This window comes from Sparus aurata, chromosome 4 (genome assembly GCF_900880675.1).
Source record: "Sparus aurata chromosome 4, fSpaAur1.1, whole genome shotgun sequence".
NCBI classification, from domain to species: Eukaryota; Metazoa; Chordata; class Actinopteri; order Spariformes; family Sparidae; genus Sparus; species Sparus aurata.
The window spans coordinates 39,279,896-39,303,141 of record NC_044190.1 but is presented as its reverse complement, the minus strand read 5'-3'; the positions used below and the strand labels follow the sequence as shown (position 1 = coordinate 39,303,141).

At 42.3% G+C, this 23,246-nt stretch overlaps 2 protein-coding genes across 2 annotated transcripts in view; both read left to right on the top strand.

Annotated features, from left to right (window-relative positions):
- The first annotated feature begins 1,419 nt into the window (after positions 1 to 1,419).
- Positions 1,420 to 5,353, top strand: LOC115579859 (guanylyl cyclase-activating protein 2-like). The gene is made up of 4 exons (XM_030413558.1): positions 1,420 to 2,049; positions 2,143 to 2,292; positions 3,171 to 3,270; positions 3,392 to 5,353. The coding sequence occupies exons 1-4, from the start codon at positions 1,849 to 1,851 to the stop codon at positions 3,511 to 3,513; spliced, it is 573 nt and encodes a 190-aa protein (XP_030269418.1). The 5' UTR covers positions 1,420 to 1,848; the 3' UTR covers positions 3,514 to 5,353.
- A 1,760-nt stretch (positions 5,354 to 7,113) lies between these two features.
- Positions 7,114 to 23,246, top strand: part of LOC115579734 (golgin subfamily B member 1) — a 33,456-nt gene continuing 17,323 nt past the window's right edge. The window contains 16 exon segments of the mRNA XM_030413349.1: positions 7,114 to 7,247; positions 8,648 to 8,707; positions 10,250 to 10,420; positions 10,966 to 11,103; positions 11,446 to 11,562; positions 12,266 to 12,418; positions 12,617 to 12,796; positions 12,944 to 13,066; positions 13,207 to 13,320; positions 13,848 to 14,151; positions 14,743 to 14,858; positions 15,184 to 15,301; positions 15,468 to 15,559; positions 15,640 to 15,790; positions 20,193 to 20,299; positions 21,636 to 21,759. Coding sequence (XP_030269209.1) covers positions 8,663 to 8,707; positions 10,250 to 10,420; positions 10,966 to 11,103; positions 11,446 to 11,562; positions 12,266 to 12,418; positions 12,617 to 12,796; positions 12,944 to 13,066; positions 13,207 to 13,320; positions 13,848 to 14,151; positions 14,743 to 14,858; positions 15,184 to 15,301; positions 15,468 to 15,559; positions 15,640 to 15,790; positions 20,193 to 20,299; positions 21,636 to 21,759 — 2,053 coding nt within the window. The 5' untranslated portion in view covers positions 7,114 to 7,247; positions 8,648 to 8,662.

Genomic DNA, 23,246 nt, shown 5'->3' with positions numbered 1-23,246 from the left:
TCATCAGGAGGAGGAGAGGAGGACTTTATATCATCAGGAGGAGGAGAGGGGGACTTTATATCATCAGGAATCATCAGGAGGAGGAGAGGAGGACTTTATATCATCAGGAGGAGGAGAGGAGGACTTATATCATCAGGAGGAGGAGAGGAGGACTTTATATCCATCAGGAGGAGGAGAGGAGGACTTTATATCATCAGGAGGAGGAGAGGAGGACTTTATATCATCAGGAGGAGGAGAGGAGGACTTTATATCATCAGGAGGAGGAGAGGAGGACTTTATATCATCAGGAGGAGGAGAGGAGGACTTTATATCATCAGGAGGAGGAGAGGAGGACTTTATATCATCAGGAGGAGGAGAGGAGGATGACTTATATCATCAGGAGGGAGAGGAGGACTTTATATCCTCAGGAGGAGGAGAGGAGGACTTTATATCATCAGGAGGAGGAGAGGAGGACTTTATATCATCAGGAGGAGGAGAGGAGGACTTTATATCATCAGGAGGAGAGGAGGACTTTATATCATCAGGAGGAGGAGAGGAGGACTTTATATCATCAGGAGGAGGAGAGGAGGGACTTTATATCATCAGGAGGAGGAGAGGAGGACTTTATATCATAGGAGGAGGAGAGGAGGACTTTATATCATCAGGAGGAGGAGAGGAGGACTTATATCATCAGGAGAGGAGAGGAGGACTTTATATCATCAGGAGGAGGAGAGGAGGACTTTATATCATCAGGAGGAGAGGAGGACTTTATATCATCAGGAGGAGGAGAGGAGGACTTTATATCATCAGGAGGAGAGGAGGACTTTATATCATCAGGAGGAGGAGAGGAGGACTTTATATCATCAGGAGGAGGAGAGGATGACTTTATATCATCAGGAGGAGGAGAGGAGGACTTTATATCATCAGGAGGAGGAGAGGAGGACTTTATATCATCAGGAGGAGGAGAGGAGGACTTTATATCCTCAGGAGGAGGAGAGGAGGACTTTATATCCTCAGGAGGAGGAGAGGAGGACTTTATATCCTCAGGAGGAGGAGAGGAGGACTTTATATCCTCAGGAGGAGGAGAGGAGGACTTTATATCCTCAGGAGGAGGAGAGGAGGGACTTTATATCATCAGGAGGAGGAGAGGAGGACTTTATATCATCAGGAGGAGGAGAGGAGGACTTTATATCATCAGGAGGAGGAGAGGAGGACTTTATATCATCAGGAGGAGGAGAGGAGGACTTTATATCCTCAGGAGGAGGAGAGGAGGTCTTTATATCAGGAGGAGGAGAGGAGGACTTTATATCCTCAGGAAGATATCATCAGGAGGAGGAGAGGAGGACTGGAATAATATATAATATATAATCTAAATGTATGTGTATTGTGTTTGCAGTCCGAACAGATGCAGATGCAGTTGAATCATCTCTGTGACATTCAGCAGCAGCTTAGGAGGGGAAACTGTCGACCACGCTCCGGCTTTGACGTCACGTGTCGTTAATCTGGCTGACAGCTCGGCGGTGGCCTTTGGTCCCCCGGGGGGACAATCCACTCTTCATCTTCTTTGCTGTGTGAGACTCACAGGAGCTGTTGCTTATTAGCAAATTCATTACTTCTGAGTAGAGAGTGAATCAGCCCTTTGTTCAGGACGGTGTGGAGTTACTTATCACTTTGGAGGAAATACAAAATCTGAAGACAAAAGGAAAATTCCAAAGAGGGATTTGGAGAAGATCACAGAAAAGTTGATTGGATTTGTGCAGCAGGTTATCTCGAAATAGCCCACAGGGGAGACGAGCAGTGATGAATGTGATTCACAACTTCTGTGTAGGTTTTTCATCATCTTAGCGACTTTCTTTAGTGTTTTAAATCATGGGTCAAACACAGAGTGAAGGAGAATCGGAAGTGACTCTTCAAAACATCCAAGAACTTTACCGTAAGTTTGCGAGCGAATGTCCAAGTGGAAATCTGCACCTGCACGAATTCAAGAAGATATTTGGAATCAACAGCAGCTCCACAGAGGAAGAAGTGGCCTACATGGAGAACGTTTTCCGATCCTTTGATACTAACAGGGTAATGTAACATTGATAACATAATGCTGTGATGTTGAGCTTCAGTATTTGTCAGTTTTGTGTTATATCAGCTGTTTGACTGTTGTCTTCTCAGGACGGTCACATAGACTTCATGGAATATGTCGCAGCGGTGCATCTGGTGCTTCGTGGGAAACTCGAGGACAAACTGAGATGGTCTTTTAAGGTTTACGACAGAGATGGAAATGGCTGTCTGGACAGACAGGAAGTGAGGCACATTGTTACAGTAAGTATTCGGTCATTCATTAAAAACCTTATTATTTTCATGAAGAGAATCAACTGTTGGACTCTTTTGGTTCCAAATCCAGAGAATTTTACTCAGGAAATGTCCCTTTTTTCACAGCTGATGATGATGATGATGATGATGATGATGGTGTGTGTGTGTGTGTGTGTGTGTGTGTGTGTGTGTGTGTGTGGTTGGATCAGATTTGATTGACAGTGGCCAGACAACATGTCCATGTCTGTCCAGACTGATATAATATACGTTGTGAAAACTGTGAAGTAATTTGATTAAAGGTACATTTAGTCCTCGGTGAAATCGAAGCTATCACAGTGTTGATGTCATGTATGATTCAGGTGAATTCATCACATGGTGCAACGACGACCACCTGAAGATCAACATCAGACAAGTATTTTGCTCCAGATTCGAAGTATTTCCCTCGAGGCGTTCCTGAGATATGGTGCTCATGAGAGTGTGACAGACTGGAAATCAATGCCACCTTTGACCTTCAACCACCAAATTCTAATCTGTCCATTCTTGAGTCCAGATGTTTGTACCACATTTGAATAAAGTCCCTCCAGGTGTTCCTGACATATCGTCTTCACAAGAATGAGATGGACGAACACTGTCCTGGATTCAGTTTCGATTCAAATATAGCTAAATCCTGATTGGTACATGGAGGTTTGTGACATCACCTTCCAATGAACACGCACACAAACAATCTGTATTCATGTGGAGCCGTTTGACTCACAGGTGGAAGCTGATAGAGAATGAAGGTTTTTGGGGCCTTTAACTTTTCTACCTTTTCCAGATTTCTTCTCTCAGATATCTGAGCTGTAAAGAGTTTCTCTATTTTGTCCCTTTTTTTTTCTCCGTCTCTTCAGATCATCTCCAAATTAAAGAGGCAAAGCAATCCAGGTGTCAAGGCGAACATCGAAGACATTTGTGAAAGAATATTTGAACTGGTGGACAAGAATAATGACAGTGAGTTCAAAGTTGATCCTGATACAAAGTCCAGCACCAATCCTTTCTTGTTTCCTCTCGTCCTTGATGAAGATAAACTGCTCTGATCTCTCTGACTCTGTTCCTCTTGTCAATGATCCAGGTCGGATTTCTTTGGAGGAGTTTATCGAAGGGGCTGAGAAGGACCCCTGGGTGATGGAGCAGCTCAAACTGGACATCGGGCCCTGTGGGTGGTTCATGGAACAGCAGGAGAAGAAACCCTGACATCATAATGTACAGCTGTTGTACATTATGTTGTTTTAATGATCACTGATTGGACACGAAGTCACAGTTCTGCCTCATCAGAGGACGTTTCACAGCCTGAATGTTCATCGCATGGCAGAGAATCCTCTCCTGTTCATCTTCCACCCAGTGTGAGGACACAGAGTCTTTCCTCTCAAGTGTTTTCTAACATCTGTGATCTGCTGCATGGAGATCGCAGCCAGACCCGACCCACTCTACAAGAACCTGAGCATTCCCCTTCTGGTTCACCTGTGGATCATCAGCTTTACAGGAGATGGATTGGCAGCACTGTGGCTTCACAGGTCCTGGGATTATATCCTGGCTGGGACTCTATACTTTGTGCTTTAATGGGTTTCCCATCAGGGTTAATTCTCGGGTCAGTACCTTTGACCAGGGGCCTAGCTATGACCTGGAGCTGGTTCCTGGAGGCTTTACGTTGACTGCCAGACCTCTGAGAAGGGGTTGAATGCAGTTTCACTTCTTTGTGAAAGCATTAAAACTTTGTGAACTTCGCAGTGGGTGCAGTTTTAAACCCATCAGCTAAAAGTTTAACAGGAAAGTAACTCATATTAGTTTAATTATGTGTTTTTTATTCCTTTTCCAGATCAGAACTGTTTGTGTTGCTTCGTTACCAGTTTAGAAAGACGTTTGCCACCAGGCGGCCATGATGGATGGCTTTTTATTAAATCACCACTTGCACTATTTGGGATAAAATGCTTGTAAATTTCTTGCTGACAGATATGAACAACATCTTTAAAATTTACTGCATCTTGTTTAATCTGAACGGAAGTTAGTCTTTATGCTAAGCTATGCTATGCTAACCATCTCCTGGCTGCATTTTTAACAGCTCACACAGTGACACATACAGGCAGGCAGTTTCTCTGTGAAAGATGTTTTAGGCTAGTTTGTTATTTTTAAGTTCTGTGGCTTTTTTAAAGAAAATGTCTTTGTCTCATTTGCTTTGAATTGTCTAAAGTCTCCAAACTTTAGGGTGTTGATTTTCCAACCCAGTCCCTAACCCAAAACAATGTTAGCTCAGTACGTTTCTGCAGAACCATAGATAAGTTCAAAATTAACATTTCTTCATTTTGCAACACTAAGTTTGTTTCGGTTAAATTTCCTATGTTGTCTGTTTAAGCTCTGGATGGGTTTAGGCACAAAATACCTGTTTTGGTCACCATGATTGCGAATGTAGTCGATCTGACTTCCCCTGAAAATTAGTTGGTTTCGGTCGCCACAAGAAAATGATGCAGTGGTGTGACTCGGTCATTTGGCAGTCGTGTTGGCTGACCATCCCCTCCACCTCCTGATGTGAAAGGTGTCAAATAACCATGTAACGTGAACATTATGTGTCATGTTTGGTAGAAAATTACAACCTTGGACGTATCTGTGGTTTTCAGAAACGTGAACTGCCAACATTAAAACGTGGAGGCAGAGCTGTGAATCAGTTTTTATTACAAAGCATCAAATTCTCCTCATGGTGAGTCAAGTGACGGAGATATCTGAGCATGTTGCCTTGATGTCAGTAGAGATCAGTGCACGCGTGTACAGTCGCAGCTTTACCTGTGATTCTGTTGACCTTCTCTTACAGAGTCTCATCTGTAACTGCTCTATATGAAGACATCTTGTTCTGTAACTACAACGGACGGTTAAGTTGACTTTTCACTGTGTGCTGCATTCAAAACCCAGAATACTGTTCTGAGAGGTCATCTGAATGAAGGTGATGGAAAAAATAACTGCAAACAGAAGGAACATGACTGCAGGAGTTGGATATGTATGTTTTATGTCAATCAGTAATAAAATAAAACCCCCCAAAACTGTGTGCATGTCTCATTCTGGTTCATTTCAGGACATGGTCCTTGTTTCCTCCATTAGCTCAACTCTCTTTACCATAAACAAGAAGAAAGCCGAACTGTGTCAATGCAGCTCTTCAGTCACCTATAGAGACCTCAGGGGAGCTTTCACCATATGGATTTAGCCCGACCTGCTATTCTTAGCCTTTAAGGCTCTTTACCTAAAGAGAACACATACGTCAGCGTCACAGAGACAACCAGAACCGCACAGACACACATCTTCAGCCATTTTCATTCACTCACAAATTTAAACTAACATTTTGAATGTGTTTTCAGTTCTTCAAGAAGACGACTGGCTTCCATTTGTTTTTGCAAAATCTTGTGTGTGTGTGTTTGTGTGTTTGTGTTGGTGAGGGTTGGGGATGGATGTTTGTGAAGCTGGTGGATATCAGGCAAAGAGCCTTAAGGTTAGATTAGTAACACAGGCTAAATCTATACAGTAGGAGGTCGCGTAGGGTCTCCACACAGCGACACAGTGTGATGCACCACCAGCTGCTGCTGGTCAGAAAGTAGAATACCTGATACTTATTTACATTATACTTACCGTACTATGTTTGCTTCGGACTGAGGCTAAAGTATAATAATGTTGTACATCAGAGGGTTTGTGACTTTTGTGATTATTCAAGGGAATAATCTGCAATAATCTGAAACAAGAATTTAGTATTTCAGAACCTAATATGTTAAATATGTTGTGTTTACAGCTTATTGCACTGCCTCCCCCACAAAAATAACTGAATGCAGTCTAAACACTGAAGTTAATGTAAACATTTCTAACTTTAGTTCCCAGGCACAGATAAAAATCCAACTCTCATATTTAAATGTATAGCAGTTAAAAACTAGAAGGGTTTTTGCAATTTAGAGTTGATTTCACTGATTTAATCGTTCATAACATATGAAATAAAAACATTTCTCCTTTAGAAAACTCTTTTAACCACTGACATAGTCCATGTTTGATGTATGATTTGAAACCTAAAGCTATTGAATTTTAAACAAAATTACACAAAATAATAACTTCATTTCTATCACAGATCAAACAACTGGCAACAGAATCCAGCCCATACTGAGGCGACCAAATGGCTAATTTAATAATATCAGTTTGTGTAAAATGTCTTTTGGTATTTTTTAAATGACAAATTACTTGTATTTTAATTAAATACATTTTCTCACACTAGTATTCTGTGTTCTATTTGGATATATTTGAAAAACAAGTATCTATAATCTGTTATTGTAAAATACTCTCTGATGTATTTGTGTTAATTCCTTATTGTTTTATTGATTAATATTGTTTTTAATCAGTTAAACTCTTAACAGGTATTAATCGATAGTTAATCAATAATATGAACTTCAGTGATCTGCGGGATGGCAGTCATTTTAAATAAAGTTAAAACAAACATTTATATTTATTGTGCTGTCTAAATGTGAAATCACTGATCAAAATCAATCAGTTCTGGTGTCTCGGATGAGGCTGCTGCGAAAAACGGAAGTGATGTGCAGGTGTGCTCTTGTGTTTATTACCTCTTTGATGGAGCGACACGAGCCTCTCCTGGAGATAAAAACATATAATGAGCACCAGAAAACTTTCCTTCTACATATTTCTAACAGGTCTAACCAGATATATGATATTTATAAACATTACTTTTATTTAAACATGAATAAATACAAAACATCGATCGGTCGTTTCCTCCGGGACCTGTCACAGCATGACACAGCTGCGCATGCGCAGCTTCCTCCAGTTGTCTGTTGACAAACGTGACCAATGCATACCTCTGTCCCTCCGTCTCCAAGTGGAATAAAATGTAATTTCGCAGGATTTTGTCGACGTTGCGAGGTTTCAGGTGGATTCTTCATGAAGTTGTGAATCCGGTAATCACTTAAAAACTTATATTTAACGCGTGTGTGTTGGTTGACCGAGCTAATTCATCAAGTGGGATAGTCGAGATGCAGTTCAGTGCTAGCTACGTTAGCATGCAGCTACGTGAGCTAGCAGGATAAAGTTAGCTAGCTAGATTGATGTGAGCCATAACTGGTGTTTGATTAGATAAGTGGCCGACTTGCCGACGCCAGCCCCCGAGGCCTCCCGCCGGCCGCAGCGTGAAGCCTCTGCGGGTTAAACGAGTCGTAGTGCGTCAGTCAGGACAACACTGGAGGTGCTAGCTTGTAACTTAGCTAATGTCAAAACGTCGGCGTCACACTGACAACTTTAGTGACGCTACACTGTTAGCAATATTGTGTTTGTGATATTGATCCTCTCCAGCTCGGTCAGCACTACTTAATGAGGCTTTCTGTCGCGTTAGGTTTCTTGAAAGCTGCTAATATCTTCAGCTAAATGATGAGCTGAAGAGAAACAGCCTGTCTCATATTAGCATCTGTCTGCAGGATTCACTGAGCTCTGTCTCCAACTCTAATCTGCACATCTGAACGTGTTCATCAGAGTACAGGGTTTGATAATGAAGCATGATTCAGTTACAATCGATAAATGGTTCTGCACCAGATTGTGCACAGTAATTTAGCTCATTACAGTTGAGTAATTTAACGTCATGTTTGTGTGAATGAATCGTCCTAAACCCCAGAAGAACCCCAGGTAGCCATGACACCGTCCAGTGTTCTGCTTCCTGCTGTGGTATGCATGAGAGAACCAGTATGACCTGATTTTCCCCTGCGTCACATGGGCAGGACTGTTCAGCAGGCTGGGTGAACCGGGCTGATCCAACACCCCCAGGCCTCAAGTCCTCAAGTCCTCGCCAGCTTTAGTCTTCTAGGTGTTCGGGCACCAGCAGCCACACCTGTCCGTCAGTCTGGTTTTAGACGAGGTTGGGCCTTTTCAGCTGCTGGAATAAAGCCTGCAACCAGCTGCTGTACAGTGACAAACACTTCATGATATTGTTTGAGTGTCAGTTTGGCCCACATCCCAACATTCACCCGGCTCACTTGGCCTACATCCGTGTTGCCGATCAGGTTTCCTGCTGAACTGAACTCCTCAGTCCATTTTCTGCTATTCTAGGATGCTGTAAATAATTTAAGGAAGCTGGTATTCTTGCCTGCAACTCTATCAGGGCCGACGTGCACGATCGTTTTAATATAACATCAGTCCCGTCTCTCTGAAGTTCGACCTTTCTCTGTATTATTTAATGTGAACCTGAATTACACGTTTGTGTGTGAGGTTTTTTAAGCTAGTTTTGCCTTGTGTGTCAGTGTTTGTTGCTGATTCTATACATCAAGAGATCCTCCAATTTACTGTGTGTGTGTGTGTGTGTGTGTGTTAGGTCTGAGCTGAAACCATGCTGAAATGGTTTTCCGGCGAGGAGGGCGAGCCTGGTTCTGTAGTAAGTACACGTGCTTGTGTTTCTTTGCTTGAATGGTCACATTGTTATCCGTGTCAGGTGACTGGTGTCGGGGCGCTGTTGTCTGCAGTTATGTGTCCAGCTGTTACACATCTACAGGGTTTTCCCGACCATAATCAGGCTTTACTGCAGCACCCAAGCGTGAAGAGCAAAATGATTGTAAAGTCATTGTGGAGAAGATCAGAACACCTCGATGCATTTCCCCAGATCTAATCGTCCAAAATCATGTCAAATTCAATAAGTATTTGCTAAATATTAGTTCCACAAACCGAGAGAAAACACTGATCTACATTTATAATTATTATAAATTACTTTGTGGAAGATAACATGGACAAAATGGCTGAAGAGCAACACTAGTGTGTCTCTGAAACTAAAACAACATGTTGCTGTAGTCACAGATTTTTAGGGATGTGTGTCATCACTTTTCACTCAAGTGTTGATCAACTAAATTCACAGACGGTTGATTTCAGTCAGTACCACATTTATCACAAATCATTTCATGTTATCTTGTGCAGCCTCACTGTCACACAGGAAACCCAGTGAAAGCTTCGCTGTGTGTTTCATGTCCAGTTCGACTGGATTTAGGAGACTGCTGAGCACAGGCTTTGACTCAGACAGTCAGAGCTCACACTTCCTGTGAGGGGGGACCACTGCTCCAGATTAAATCCCCCTGCATCCCCATCCCATTTACTCTACAGCCTGATGCTTATCTCTGTATCAGGTCGCGCTGCACTGATGTGGGAAACTGCTCAAATTATTCAAAAACATGAAGATGTGATATTAAATTAATATTTTTTAGAATATTTTCTTAATCTGAGGTTGTACAAGAGCAGCAACTATCATGCGTCATCTGTTGCCTCAGTCAAGTTCTTTTACATTCCTCTGTTCTGCTCTTTTGTACTTTGTATATTACTGATATTGTGACCTTGACTTTTCTTATCAGATGGGTCAAGTATCGACCGACAACCACACACGACTGATCCGCATTAAATATACATTATTTATGTCTCTATTTCTTCTAGCAGAGAAGTTTAATAACCTCCCAAGAACCAGATCTTTTAAATTTGAATTAACTTATAAAGCATGTTCATGTATGAACTTACTTTACATCCCCATGTTACACCTAAAGGACCTTTGTTGGATGAGTTCTTACAACAAGTATTAGTGTATCAGAATTTTATCCTAAAAGAAAAGTGGGTTCTCTGCTGACACGTTGCCTCATTTCAGATCTTCTTTCAGGAAATCACAGGGTCACCACCTTTGTTTTATATTCTTTCTGTAGTCCTGTAGTTGTCTGTCCAAGCGCCTCTCATCTCACACACACTTTAATTAACACACACTGGCACAAAACTCCAGATCAGCTCCAGATGAAACATCCCCTCACATGTTCTCACACCAGTCCACTCATTCAAGCAGCTGGTGTGTTGCTTTGTGTTCAAACGAGGATGTGCATTCAGTGCAGCTTTCAGAGACGCAGTTCTTGTTTGAGGTCTGTAGCACACCTTCTTGCCGGTCTCTCCTCAGGGCCCAGGTTCCACCCGAGCTGCTGCTGCTGCTGCTGTTGCTGCAGGTGGAGAGATGGCTGTAGAGGAAATGGCAGAGCGGCTCTCCCGAACTGAGCAGCTGGTCGCTCAGCTGAAGGAGTTGATCCGGGAGAAGGATGCAGCACTTCGCTCCAAAGACGACCAAATGAAGGTGAGGACAATTCCTCGACTGTCTTCTGTCACGACTTCATTATAGCAGAACTTAGAATGAATCCTTGGACAGCCTCTAATGAAAGTAAATGGATAGTGGAGTGCTCTTGTTTTACAGCATACAGTACATGTTATTTACACCCATATAATTCAGATTTGTTAACGTAATTTTCCGAGTACGAAATGTAATCACACAGTTTCCGTCTGGCCTCTCTGACTGAGTCAGGCGCAGTCCGTCACGTGTGTTATTCTTAAATAACGCTGCAGGAGCTGCTCCTGTTAGTCATTCAGGAAAAAAAAAAGCCTGGATCCAGTTAACCATTAAACACCCAAGTCAGAAGTTTTCTGTACCACAATAAAGACAGGAATGTGAGATTAGAGTTCAGTCATGTTTGCTTACAGGAGACTGCAAACAGGAACATCCTCTTCACTGCTGCCATCACCGCACTACTAACCTCATCTCCTGTATTGTTGTAATAAAGTAACTGAGCACTTCACTGATGGTAAATTAGATGTGATGTAAAGAAGGTGTCGTCTGTTGCTCAGGTGGAGAAGGAGTCATGTGAGGCCAAACTGTCAAAGCTGCGTCTGCAGAACAAGGCCAAGGTGACCTCGCTCAACACGCAGCTGGAGGAGCTGAAGAAACAACATGGAGGGCCGGGCACGCCGACACACGGCAAAAAGGTGCTGCAGACACACACGTTCAAGCTGCTGGGACAATACATGTGAATAACTTCAGTTAATGCATAAATTAAACCGAGAAACCTCAACACTGTGAGTGTGATTTTAACTTTAATTCAAGTTCTAACTCGGATTTAAACAGTAAGCCATTTCTTCCACTAGAGGGCACAAAGGCTCTGAAACAAAAGTCTCTGTGAAACACAAACATGAACCACAGGCTGTTGTTATGTCTTAGATTTTAGATAATAACAGACACAAAGTAAGAAGAGCATCCCAGTTTGTTGTGTCTCTTCTACTTCAGTGTGTGCGCAAGTCTTATAACTTTATTTTTTTGTTTTCGCTGTAGGGTCATCAGACGGAGGAGGAGAGCAAGCCAGCCGGGGCAAGATCGTCGTGCTGAAGAAGAAGGTGGAGGATCTCGAACAGCAGCTTGCACACAGAGTGGAGGAACTGGAGAAAAAGGTAAACTACCTTCATGTGTTCTATTTACAGCAACGTAAGATTCTCTCTCATGTTTAAGCGCCCGAGTATTCCCACAAAGACGTGCAGCTTGTTTAATGAGTGAAAGATTAACTATAAAATATCCAACTTCCTTTGTTGTTATTAAAGTTGTTGTACTTGGTTAATAAGGTTGACTGAAGATCTGTGTCTTCTGTAACCTTCTGTGTGTCTGGTTGCTGTATTACAACACCAGGCTAACATTAGAGTGTTTGTTTACATCTGTGAACTGTTTCTGAAGCCTGGAGACCTCTCAGATGATCTGGTTCAGGTCTGGTTCAGGTCTGTTTACTGTCCCCAGAGTCAAAGCGAAACATGGAGGAGCAGCAAATACAGTTTTTATGCTCCACATATCAGCAACAAACTCCCAGAATACTGAAGATCTGCCTCAACTCTCAGTTCTTTAAAATAAAGGCTCAAAACTTCTGTTTGCTACTGCAACTTTATCAATACTGTAGCACTGTTTTTGTTTTTATATTGTGTTTATTTAACATATTTAATTTTAGTTTGTGTCCGTTTTATACTGACTTTCAATGTCTTTTATATCTTATGTGGCATGTTTTGTAAGGTTTAAAGTGGACAGGTATACATTTACAGAGAGAGAAGCAAACAGGCCCAGAAATCTGTTTTCATTTCTCTGACAAAAGTCATTACTAATTTCTTCCAGAGGAAGGAGGTTGAGTCACAGCGGCAGCGAGGCGAGGAAATGGACGCCATGCTGACAGAGAAGGACAAGAAGCTGGCAGAGAAAGAGGCCTATATTGTTCACCTGCAGACGGCGCTGGCAGGAGATCAGCCCGTCACACCTCCACCACAACAGGTCAGACAGCTCACAGGAATGTGGAGGAAACGACATTGTGACAGTTTTTTGTTTACTGCCAATACTTTCACAGCCGTCATCATTTTCATTCATTTTATTTCAATACAAAATCCAAAAATGTGCTTTTAGCCTTCCTGCTCTGTTTGTAGTAGCTCTGTCAATCCACTTGTTGAGGCTCAACATTTAACATCTCCTCAGGTGACGGAGGAGGGAGGAGCGATGCAGGAGCTGCAGCAGCTGGTGCAGAGTCTGACCAGGAAGGTGGGAGAGTCGGAGGAGCGCTTCAGTTTGCTGCAGGAGCAGGCCGAGAGCCTCAAAGAGCTGCTGGTCACAGAGAAGGAGCAGTACAGTCAGAAGGAGACCATGTACAAACAGAACGTAGGTTTTCAAAGCACTGAGTCAGCTTCTTTCTGTTTGGAGCAGCAGCATCGCTTCTGTTGTAGAATTTGATCCTGTTTTTCTGTGCTGGTTATGAGAAGAGTCGCTATCTTGTGGCTGATGATGAATCCTGTGTTTTGTTTTTAGATCCAGACATTCAAAGACATCATTATTCAGAAGGATAACCAGCTGCTGGAGGTGAACCAGATGCACGAACAGGAGCTCTTCAAGTTAGCAGCAAAGTCTGATGCCAGCGCCGACTTAGAGCAGGTACCGCCAGCCAAGTCAAGTTACCGCTGCAGACACACGATCTGTTTGACTGTTTTGATGTTCCAGCAGACGGCAGTAAATGTTATAGAACGTTTACTGTGTTGGTGAATGTTAAGCACATGTTTTTGTCTCCTCTTCAGCTTCTGAAGGCTCTGAAACAGAAGCTTCATGAGAAGGAGGAGGTGCTGCTGGGTAAAACTCAGGTCATCGATGTTCTCCAGGGAGAGGTGGATGGCAGGGACCAACAGATCAAGGTCAGGAGCAACATTCCTCTTGTTGTACATTCTGTGATAACGTGCAGACTTAATAGCAATTCCTTAACTCCTCTTACAGGGTTCGTACGGGTGCTTGAATTTCAATGTTGCGTTTTCAAGGTCTGAAAAGTGCTTGGATTTTGGTTTAAGTGCTTGAAAGTGCTTGACATTATAACTCTGTGTCTTTCACAAAATTGGGATCAGACTGGAAAATTAATTTCTGAAGTTTTTGCTATTATGAAACATAATTTTAGATGTTTACAGCATAATACAATGTACATAATTGTGATAAAAAGTGAAGAAAAAAATCACGAGAATATATATTCCTGTTGATACGTATTTTACCCCAGCAATAAGGTGCTGGAAAATCTTGAAAATGACCCTTAAAAATGCTTGAGAAGGGCTTGAATTTGACCTTGAAAAATGTGTACGAACCCTGTCTTTAGATAATGATTAATTTCTTCTACTTCATCATGTTTTGTCACGTTCTCAACGTCCTGCCTCTGCATCTTCTCGTCTCCCTACAGGAGCTGACAGAGCGACTGCGTCGGCATCAGGTGGAACGAGAGAGCCTGGAATCCAAGATGGAGGCAGAGAAGCACGTGATGCGAGCGCAGCTTCGTGACCTGATGGAAAAGCAGCGGGCGGAGGTGCAGCGAATGACGGAGCAGCATCAGGCGCAGATGGCCCAAACACAGCAGGAGCTCCTGGGGCAGCTGGAGGAGCTGAAGAGGGCCTCGGTAACTACACCACCTGCCAGTCAGGAGGCCTCAGGAGGTGGAAACATGCCTGTGGATGCAGCCTCCATCCAAAGGATCACCGAGCTGGAAGGTTGGTTGGTCTTTATTTTCTGATAATAAGTCTCATTGTTTTAGAAGAAGAATAAGGAGGAAATGTCGAGTTGTCGTGGTGGTTTGTATTTTGAAACAAAGATATTTGTCAAGTCAATAGATCATTGTTGTTTTTTTTACAGACTTTGATCAGAAAATACTCAGACTACCCAGATCAGTTTGAATAAAGTGATGATAAGAAAATAACGAACCTAATTTATTATAACTACAAATGTAGATAATTCCTCAGAAACCACATTCATCCTGCTGTGACCTTGAATATCACTGTTACGACCCCGGCTCTGTGGAAGCAACACAGGAGTCAAACAACAATCAGTGCAGCCAAAGTTACATTTATTGCACAACAAAAGACAAACCACAGATAACAAAGAAAACCAAAGGTGGAGGCTGGTGGCGTTGCAGCAGGCCCAGGCTGCAGTGTGAGAGAGAGAGTGGGTGGAGCTACCCGCAGTTCTTAAAGGCCTCCCAGCACAAAAATTGAGAGATTAACCTCGGACATAACATCACCGTAACATCCGCTTCATCCGTTTCATCCATTTCATCGAACTGTCTCTCTCCTCGTTTCTTGCAGCTCGGGTGAACCAAAGAACAGATGAAGCCAGCAGATCAGAGGCCAAATTCCTGAAAATGAAAGCGTGGTCTAAATCTCGGATAAGACAGTTGGAGGAAGAGTTGAAGAAAAGCCAGGTGAGACGACAATATGCTTAGATTTAACTTTCAGAGTTCTATAGTTTTACATTTACACATTTTCACCCTTGTTATCTCCAGTTGAATGAAAAAGATATTGCAAACAAAGATGTGTCAAAAGGAAACATTTGTTCAAATTTATTCAAAAGGAGTCACATTTTTATGTCATCTTCTCACCTGCTCATGGAAAGTCAGGAGAAACAGGAGAGGCAAACAGACAACCAAAAACAAAGCCACCATAAAACAGCTCCATACTTGTCTGGCTTAGTTATTTTAAACTACATTATTTCAACAGATTTAAAGATGTTATCTTTGCCTCCTTTAGGCTGGAGGTGCCCCCCCGGACCTGACGGCCCTGCGGAGTCACATCACAGCGCTGGAGGAGGAGAGAGAGGAAAACCTCTGGAAGGTTGAACAATACGAGGAAATCAAAGCAAAGAACGGTAACCTGAGTCACATGGAGCAGAAACAGCAGCACAACATATTTTCTTTGAGACATTTACTCCCCTCTTGTGTGTCTTAAACTTACTGGGATTATAGTTAAATCAGCTGTGTTGTTAGTAGCTCTGATGACACACTGAGCAGCGTGTGTTTGATGGTTTCTTCTAGAAATGCTTGAGGCGAAGCTGGTGGTGTACGAGGAGCAGCAGAGGACACTGCAAGCTGACCTGGAGCAGTTCACCAAGAGGGCTGCCTCTCAGGTCAGGGATCCAGGTCTCTTTTAAATGTTTCTGAATGTTTGGTGTAAAAACATACTCACTGCTGCTCCCTCTGGTGACAGGCGAGCGAGTCGGGCAGCGCTGACGACACTCAGAGCCAGGTGCTGGAGTGGCAGGAGATGGTAGCCGACGCAGTCAGCGCCAGGGACCGAGCCAAGGAGGAGAAGGCTACCATGGCCCTCCGCATCAGCCACATGGAGGAGGAAAGAGAGGGTAAGGCTGTTACTAGAGGATGAATGGATGAGGTGGAATCAACAGGAGCAGCTAGCACCAGAAGCTAACTGGACGAAAAGACTCGTCCCTTGTTTTCTTGTTTACACTGTGCAGAAAATCACACATGGATACTGGCATTTTTTTTGTGCACATGTTTGCTTAATCCTCCCTAATCTGCTCAGAAAACCTCACACACTGCCAACGCTTATTGTAAAAGGCCCCTTAATGTATGTGATCGAAAGCTTTCCTTTGATAACGGTAAGAATGTAGCGCAGTAATGCAGCATCGGCTACAGACTTTCCATTATCCATTATTCCGTCATCCTCAAGCTGATTAGTTTATGAATTTGCAAATCACAAGTTCTAAGTACCTAAACAAGAAACTACTAATGTTTGAATCAGGATTGTAATCAGTATTTTTTTATCTAACATCAGATCTTTGAGTTAAACTGACTGCAATAACACAGAATTTCAAATTCTGTTACACTGAACTGAAAGATGGAACACAAGTTCACATTTGAGCAGAGTGGTGGTGGTTGTCTCGTTTTAACTGGGGTCTTTCTGACAGATCTGCTCCATGGACTGGGACTAACATGTCTATAATCTCTGAAGGGCCGTCCACACCGAGAACTAGAAATAGAACTATCATGATAACTGTGTTACAGCTGTGTCGGCAGCTTAGAAAATAAATATTGATAAGTTGTTACTGCTGTCGGTTGTGCAGAGAAGCAGAAATAAAACCCCCAGAAGGATAAAGCTTTACAAAAGTCTTCACAGATGAGATGTTAAGAGATCCAACATTGTTCAGGAGAGTTTTCATCTCTTAAAGACAGATTATATTTATATATTAGGCTGTTATCAGTTATTCTGTTGATTGTTAAAGGACATCAAAACAAACTGCATAGACCCCATCAGCACCGAACACCGCTGGGTAGTATGTCTGTATTTTGCAGCCTAATATTATGTTATATAAAGTATAAATATCCAGGACTGAGTGTCTTCTACATGCCATCAGTTAGCTAATAAAGAAGAGGTAGGATACAGTTAGAAAACAATATTCTAAGCTCCCCTGCAACATTATTTTGTTAGAAAATCAATCTAATTGATGGTCCAGTAAATACATTGGAGGCTGCAGTTTCTGGTGCTGTTTGTAACAGTAAACAAAAATATAAAACAAATGAATCGGCAGTTAACTAATTATATAACTCCTTTTATTTTGTACCAACAACAGGAGCACCATGTTGTCTAGCAGAGAGTGTGTGTTGACTGTTTACCACATGTCCTCTGTTGTCTGACTGAACATTACTTTCTTTATCTTATTTTCCCCCCCCTGTCCTCATCGCTGTTAATGGGGAGCGTTTGGTTTACCCCGTGCTGCCTCCCATCTCGTGGACCTCCGCCCCCCTCCCCCTTCAGCCCCTGCTCCAGGGATGGGAGCAGCCACACTGAACAGTTTCCCATCAGTTTTGTGCATGCAGGCTCCTCCGATCCTCCAGTGCAGCTCCGGCTCACTGTACTGCCTGCAGGTCCACCTCAACTTTCACCTTTCCCGGTGCGAGCTACAGGCAGTGCAGTGGCAGGCGGCACTTTAGAGTCTGCCATTTTGTTTTCTCCTTCCTTCCCCTCTCCCGTGTTGTTCCTCTTTTCCATTTCTTCACCCCTTTCTGTTTCTGTCCTTCCGTTTCTTCCTTTCATTCTTTGTTTTCTGGTGTGGCGACGTTAGAGTATTTAATTAATGTCACAGATAACCAAACAATATTCTCATTGTTCTGTTGGGATGGCTCGATCTGTACTAACTCTGGGAAGGCTGACACGATGCTGTGTCTCATGTGGCATCAGATAACATTAGTGTTCTCTTGTGACGGTCTATAACTTATTGATAATATCAGGATATACAAGCGAAATGTAAGTTATTGAATTGGGATATTTTTTGAGAGCGAGTAACTAGATATTGACAATTCATACAAATAACATTCATCCCTCTCGACATCCAGCTGTTTAATAAAAAGAAATCTATTCTTCATTAATTGAAGTTCAATAAAACCAAAGTGACACTCAGAAACAAAATCCCTAATGTTCCCTTTGACGTTTACTCTGGCTGTTGACTTTAATCAGCTGTGTGTTCCACTGACTGTTAAATTACTGAACCAGTGAAGTGGAGGAGACATTAATGAAGCTGGTGCGAGTAATGAGACTCAACTCAAAGCACTCGCAGTAATTAACAGTTTTCTGAAAGACTACTGAGTTTAATTTATTAAAGCCGTGCGTCGCACTCCTCCAGCGTTTCTTCTGATATTGACAGAAAACCAGAAAACTGTCCCAGAACTTTTTGTTGTAATTGTTTTGGTGTTTTTGTTGGTGCTTTAATTCAGCGGGAGAGACGACAAGGAACATGAACTCTAACTTGTTAAGTTGTGATGCTGCACTGAAGTTCTGCTGTAATTAAGAATTTGTTGTACTAAAGTTGCACTAAAGTGGCTACAAGGGTCATAATATCACGCATGATGTTTAATTTATTAGAATGGTATTATCATTTTCTATACAGGATATCATAAGACATGTAACTAATGCTCAGTGAGCAGGAGTGTCACGATCGACTGATTCTGAAATCACAGTATTTTTCTTCTCTACCTCGTCTACGTGTGTGCATCTGAAGAAAAAACAAACAAACATCACAGTTAGTTTACGTTGCCTGCAGAAGATCATGAAGAAGATCAGCTGACTGCTACCTGAGGAAACCGTGACAGTGATGTTGGTCTTATTTCCTTTTTCAGAGATCTGCTATTGATTTGTTTGGAGAGAGGGTTCACTCTGGACAGATTTGAGAAAATGAACTTTCTAAAATACAATGAGAATGACACTTGTAATGACATAAAATCATCTTTACAAATCGAGATGTGGTACCGTAAAATTTGCACAACTGTCAGCACTGAAAAGAAATCTTTAAATCGAATCATGACCTTAAAATCTGAAGCGAAATCGAATCATGAATTTGGAGAATCAGACTCGTGACACTCCTGCTGAGCTTTTGATTCCCTGGTTTGCTGCTGCAGCCTGCAAAGTCTTTGCCAGCAAGAACTCTTTGTTAGTGAGCATTATATAATTTATAAAGCCATAAGTAAGAGGATGAGTTAGTTCAAAGGGCGTTAGCTTTTGTTTTTTATTTATATTTATATTTCTGGACCAACACAGATTAATCTTTATGATCTCCCTTTATATGAAGGCCTGACTAAGCTGTCTGTGTAAAGCCAACAGGATTAATTTCTCAGATTTTAAAGCAGAGGACGAACTGTTTATTGATGATGATCATGTTTCTCCTCTTCTTACATCCTCTGTGTATAATTCTAGTAGCCCAGGATGAGGCAGAGCGGTTTTATTCTCCATGAACAGTTTGGATGATGTCGTCCTGTCCTGATGCATGCTCTCAGATATCTTCAGTAGTCTGCTGTTGTAACAGTGCTGTGTTATATAAATAGTCCTTTACAATAGAGCCTCTCTCTGCTTCACCCTGCTTATAAACTGAACCCACACTGACCACTGCTTCACCCACTGATCTTTCCCTTTTTCCGCCCCACCCTTTGCTTTGAGCTGCCCCTTCCTTTCCCTCCCCTCCATATCAAAATCAGCCTGTTTGTCACAAAACAGATGGGAACATGTTTTGTTCAGCCTGATCAATTTGGCTCTGCCCCGCTTGCATCCTTTGCTGCTAAAATGAAAATTCAGATAAAAGTTAAAAGCAGTGCCAGAACCCCCTCAGATCTGTACCTGCCCTGCGTCACTCTGAATATCTGTTCTCCCTGTTGAAGAAACAGCGGTGAAACATTAAGTGTGACTCATGAAAACGGGCGCTCTCCCTCCTCCCACAGCCACTTTTACTCTGCGTCTCCCACATGTTTGAATGCTGTTTTCCTCTGCTATGCAAATCAGGTGTGCATGGCTCTGACCAGAATGTTGCTTTTCAAGTGTTTCTCAGGTCCACATACTTTATGCAAATACAGAAGTGCGTATATTTATCTGGAGTTGGAGTAACTCTCTCTTTCTCCGTCCTTTTATTCTCTCAGTCTCTGTCTCCATATTTCTCTCACAGTCTGTCTTCTGTTGTTGCTTTCACTTTGTAGATAAAACTGTTTTTCTATGTTCCAAAAGTTCATTTGTGGTGTTGAAAGTGCCTCATCTCCCCTCTTCATCAAAAACACCATCTATCATCCAGCACACTTATCTATTCTCTGTCATCCTGTCTTCAAAAAATGTCTTCTTTCACTCCGCCACCATTCTGTCCTGCCCATTATATATATCCCACCTCCCATCCATAAATCCATCCTCAATCCAAACAACATTCCCCTTTCCCTGTGGCACAAAACTGATTGAGGATGACTGGTTCTTTCCTGGCTGCTCCGATCCAGCACTGGTCAGTCGGCAGCAGGAGTTGGAGGAGGAGCTGGCTCAATCTCGGGGGCTCGGTCAACACAGGGTCAAGAAGCTGGCAGCTCCGGCCCAGCGAAGCCTTCAGGTAGGTGGACAGGTTAACGTTACTGTGGTCGTGCTCTGGTATCACCAGAATATTTCAGAAACGAATGCTTCTATGTGCTGTGAAGTTCCCAATGGTCTGACTCACCGGACGTAGACTGTGGCGATGAGCCTGCAGTCGGCACACTATTTCAGGAAGCGCTCGCCTTCTTTTTGCCTTCCGCACATGAGTGTTTTTAAAATCCCAGTAGCTGCAGGAGCAACAAAATAAACGACCCATCTCTTTATCCACATCAACACCAAAAGAAAATGGGATCTATTCTGGGCCAACACCCGTCCTCCATCCAAGTTTTATGCAGATTTGTGCAGCAGTTTTTTTATAATCCTGCCAACAAACAAACAAATGGACACGGATGAAAACTTAACCTCTGTTGTCGAGGTAATTAAACTGCTTAATTGTAGAAAGAGTCAAATTAAATTAAAGCTTGAAAATAAAGTAGTGCCGAAGGTTTGTAGCGACTTGTTTCTGCTGCAGCGAGCCTCACATTCAGCACTTCTGGGCTGATGTGTTGCCATCAACAAGCTCCACCAGTAAAAGTTTAGACATTCGTTTTATAATTTTCACAATCTCAAACCTTGATGTCATCATTTTATTTCTGGAACCGATCACAAACCAGCCTGTCAGCGACCTGATAAATCTGTTTATTTATTTGAAATTGTTTGTTCGTTCACTTTTGAAGATCATTTTTACTCTCACAGGAAATGTATTGATATTATGTTAACAAGCAGTCGTGTTTCCTCTGAATACCAACAGTAAGTAGGGCCACACAAAGCTACGATGGCCAATCAGAAGCATTCAGTCATTACCAGAAAAGGGACAGCAACAACAATGGCGCCCCACAGGGTAGTATCATATGTGTGGGCTGAAGTGGACTTATTACTTAATGTACAGAAGACTAAAACACACAATACCTAAAATACCTGTACCTGTGACCTGTGTATGTGTGTACAGGGCCGAATACTAATATTAAAGGAATAGTTAAACAAGAGGGACAAGCTAACAAAACCTGAGTTTTGGATTAAAGGAATAATTCAGTGTTTTTGGGTGTTTATTTGCTATCTTTTTATGCACAAAATCTAAAGGCTCATGTTTACATGTTAAGAATAAATCGTCAGGAACTAAAGAATAAGACTGTTAGTTGAGCGAATCTGCCTTTTCGTTTTTATGCACATACACGTCAAGATCTACGCTCATTACCACTGACAAATGCATCAATGCATCAGGTTCAGAGCTGAATCAGACCTCAGTTAGCTCATCTTTACAACATTTATTATAACCTGTCACTGTCCTGCTCTGACTACCTTTATCGGGCCTGCAGGAGGACTTTGAGTTCGATGGGCAGGCTCCCTTCCAGGACCCTCGGAGCACCTCTGAGAGCACGACCCCGATGGAGGGAGAGAACATGGGAGGTTGGTGGCCCGAGTACAGTACTCCTGACACAGGTGTGAGACCCGCTAGACAGTTTACACCGGCATGCACACGGTCATCTGCACATTCCTGTGGGAAACTTGAGTTGCCTTTGGGTTGATATTTTATTGTTTTCATCATAACCCCCAAACTTGTTGGATTGTGGCTGTCGGTTGGTTTTGTGTTTGTCCATCTAACCTGCAGTATTATGAATGTAAGTCCTGTGTTATCTCTCTGGGCTCGTTGTGCTTCACACACTGGAGGGATCAGCTGTAACAGGCTGAATTTACTCATCTCACATTCTGGGACGATTGATGTAATCCGAAGTGTTCAACACTCATTCATCGGTTTCCATTTTCATCAGTTGACAGAATTTTCTTTGGACACGTGCATGCTGGTTTGAGCTGGCTGGTGTTTGTTGGGTTTTAAGTCCACTGAATGTTTTTTGAGATCATATAAATGTAGGTGAAGAAACTTCATCTGTGGTAAGTTTCTTTTTTTTCCCATTGTTTGCATGTTCGGCTCCTTTTTCTTCATTTCCTCTCATCCTGACTTGTTGTTTTATTCAGCTGCTTGTCATGAAGCCAAAAATTACATCAAAAAAAGTTAATATGAATAGAAACAATAATAGAAAAATGATGATTGGAAAGTGAGAAAACTGACTGATGTACTTTTTGGGTTGTTTGCGGCTGAAACTTGAGCTCTTGAACTGCATTTCACACTTTGTCTGTTAATGAATCAGTCTGTTAATGAATATTCTGTGATTAGACTCCTCTGATCATCTTTCCTAAAAAGTTTGACCTACTTTTTTTCACTTATACCAAAACAATTGACTGTCCCAGGACATTAACTTCAGCTGTGCTTCCTCCAAGCAGCCCAGTCTAATTCTTCAAACATAAGAACAGTTATTGTCAAGTTTCCTTTGACAATATTTGTGGATTGTTCCAATAAAACCACTCCACTGGTTCCCATATTTTGGATACCCTTCCAAGTAAGGGGAATCAGTACTAATTGTTGGAGCTAAAACACTACAGTCCTCTAATTGGACTGAACATGACTGGAGATGTCCCATCTCTCTTATAATCACCTGTTTATGTAATCAAGAACACATCTGGAAATTGTCCCGAGGTCGCTTTATTAAATTCCAGCACTTACAAATCTTGAAACTTCGTCCCAATCTGCGACCTCACTGGCTTGTCAGCCTTCTTGCTGAGTTGAACTCCTCCTCCAGCTCCTGACAGTCAGGTCATAAACATGTAATATGAACATGATGGGACCCGTACTGTATAATTGTTGATCAGTGGTTTGATTGAAATGTTAAGTGCCAACATTTTATTCTGCCGACTGGGCTGCAAATAGTTATTCTCTTATAGCCACTTTTAGTCTGAAACCTCTGTGCAGGAATTGTTTCTAAAATCTTATCTTTACTCAATAATCCCTGTGAAAAATGGCAGAATTAATGAGTGACTGAAAACACATGGTCATTTATTTCCACCTCCCTTCATTGGCATTTGGCTTCTGA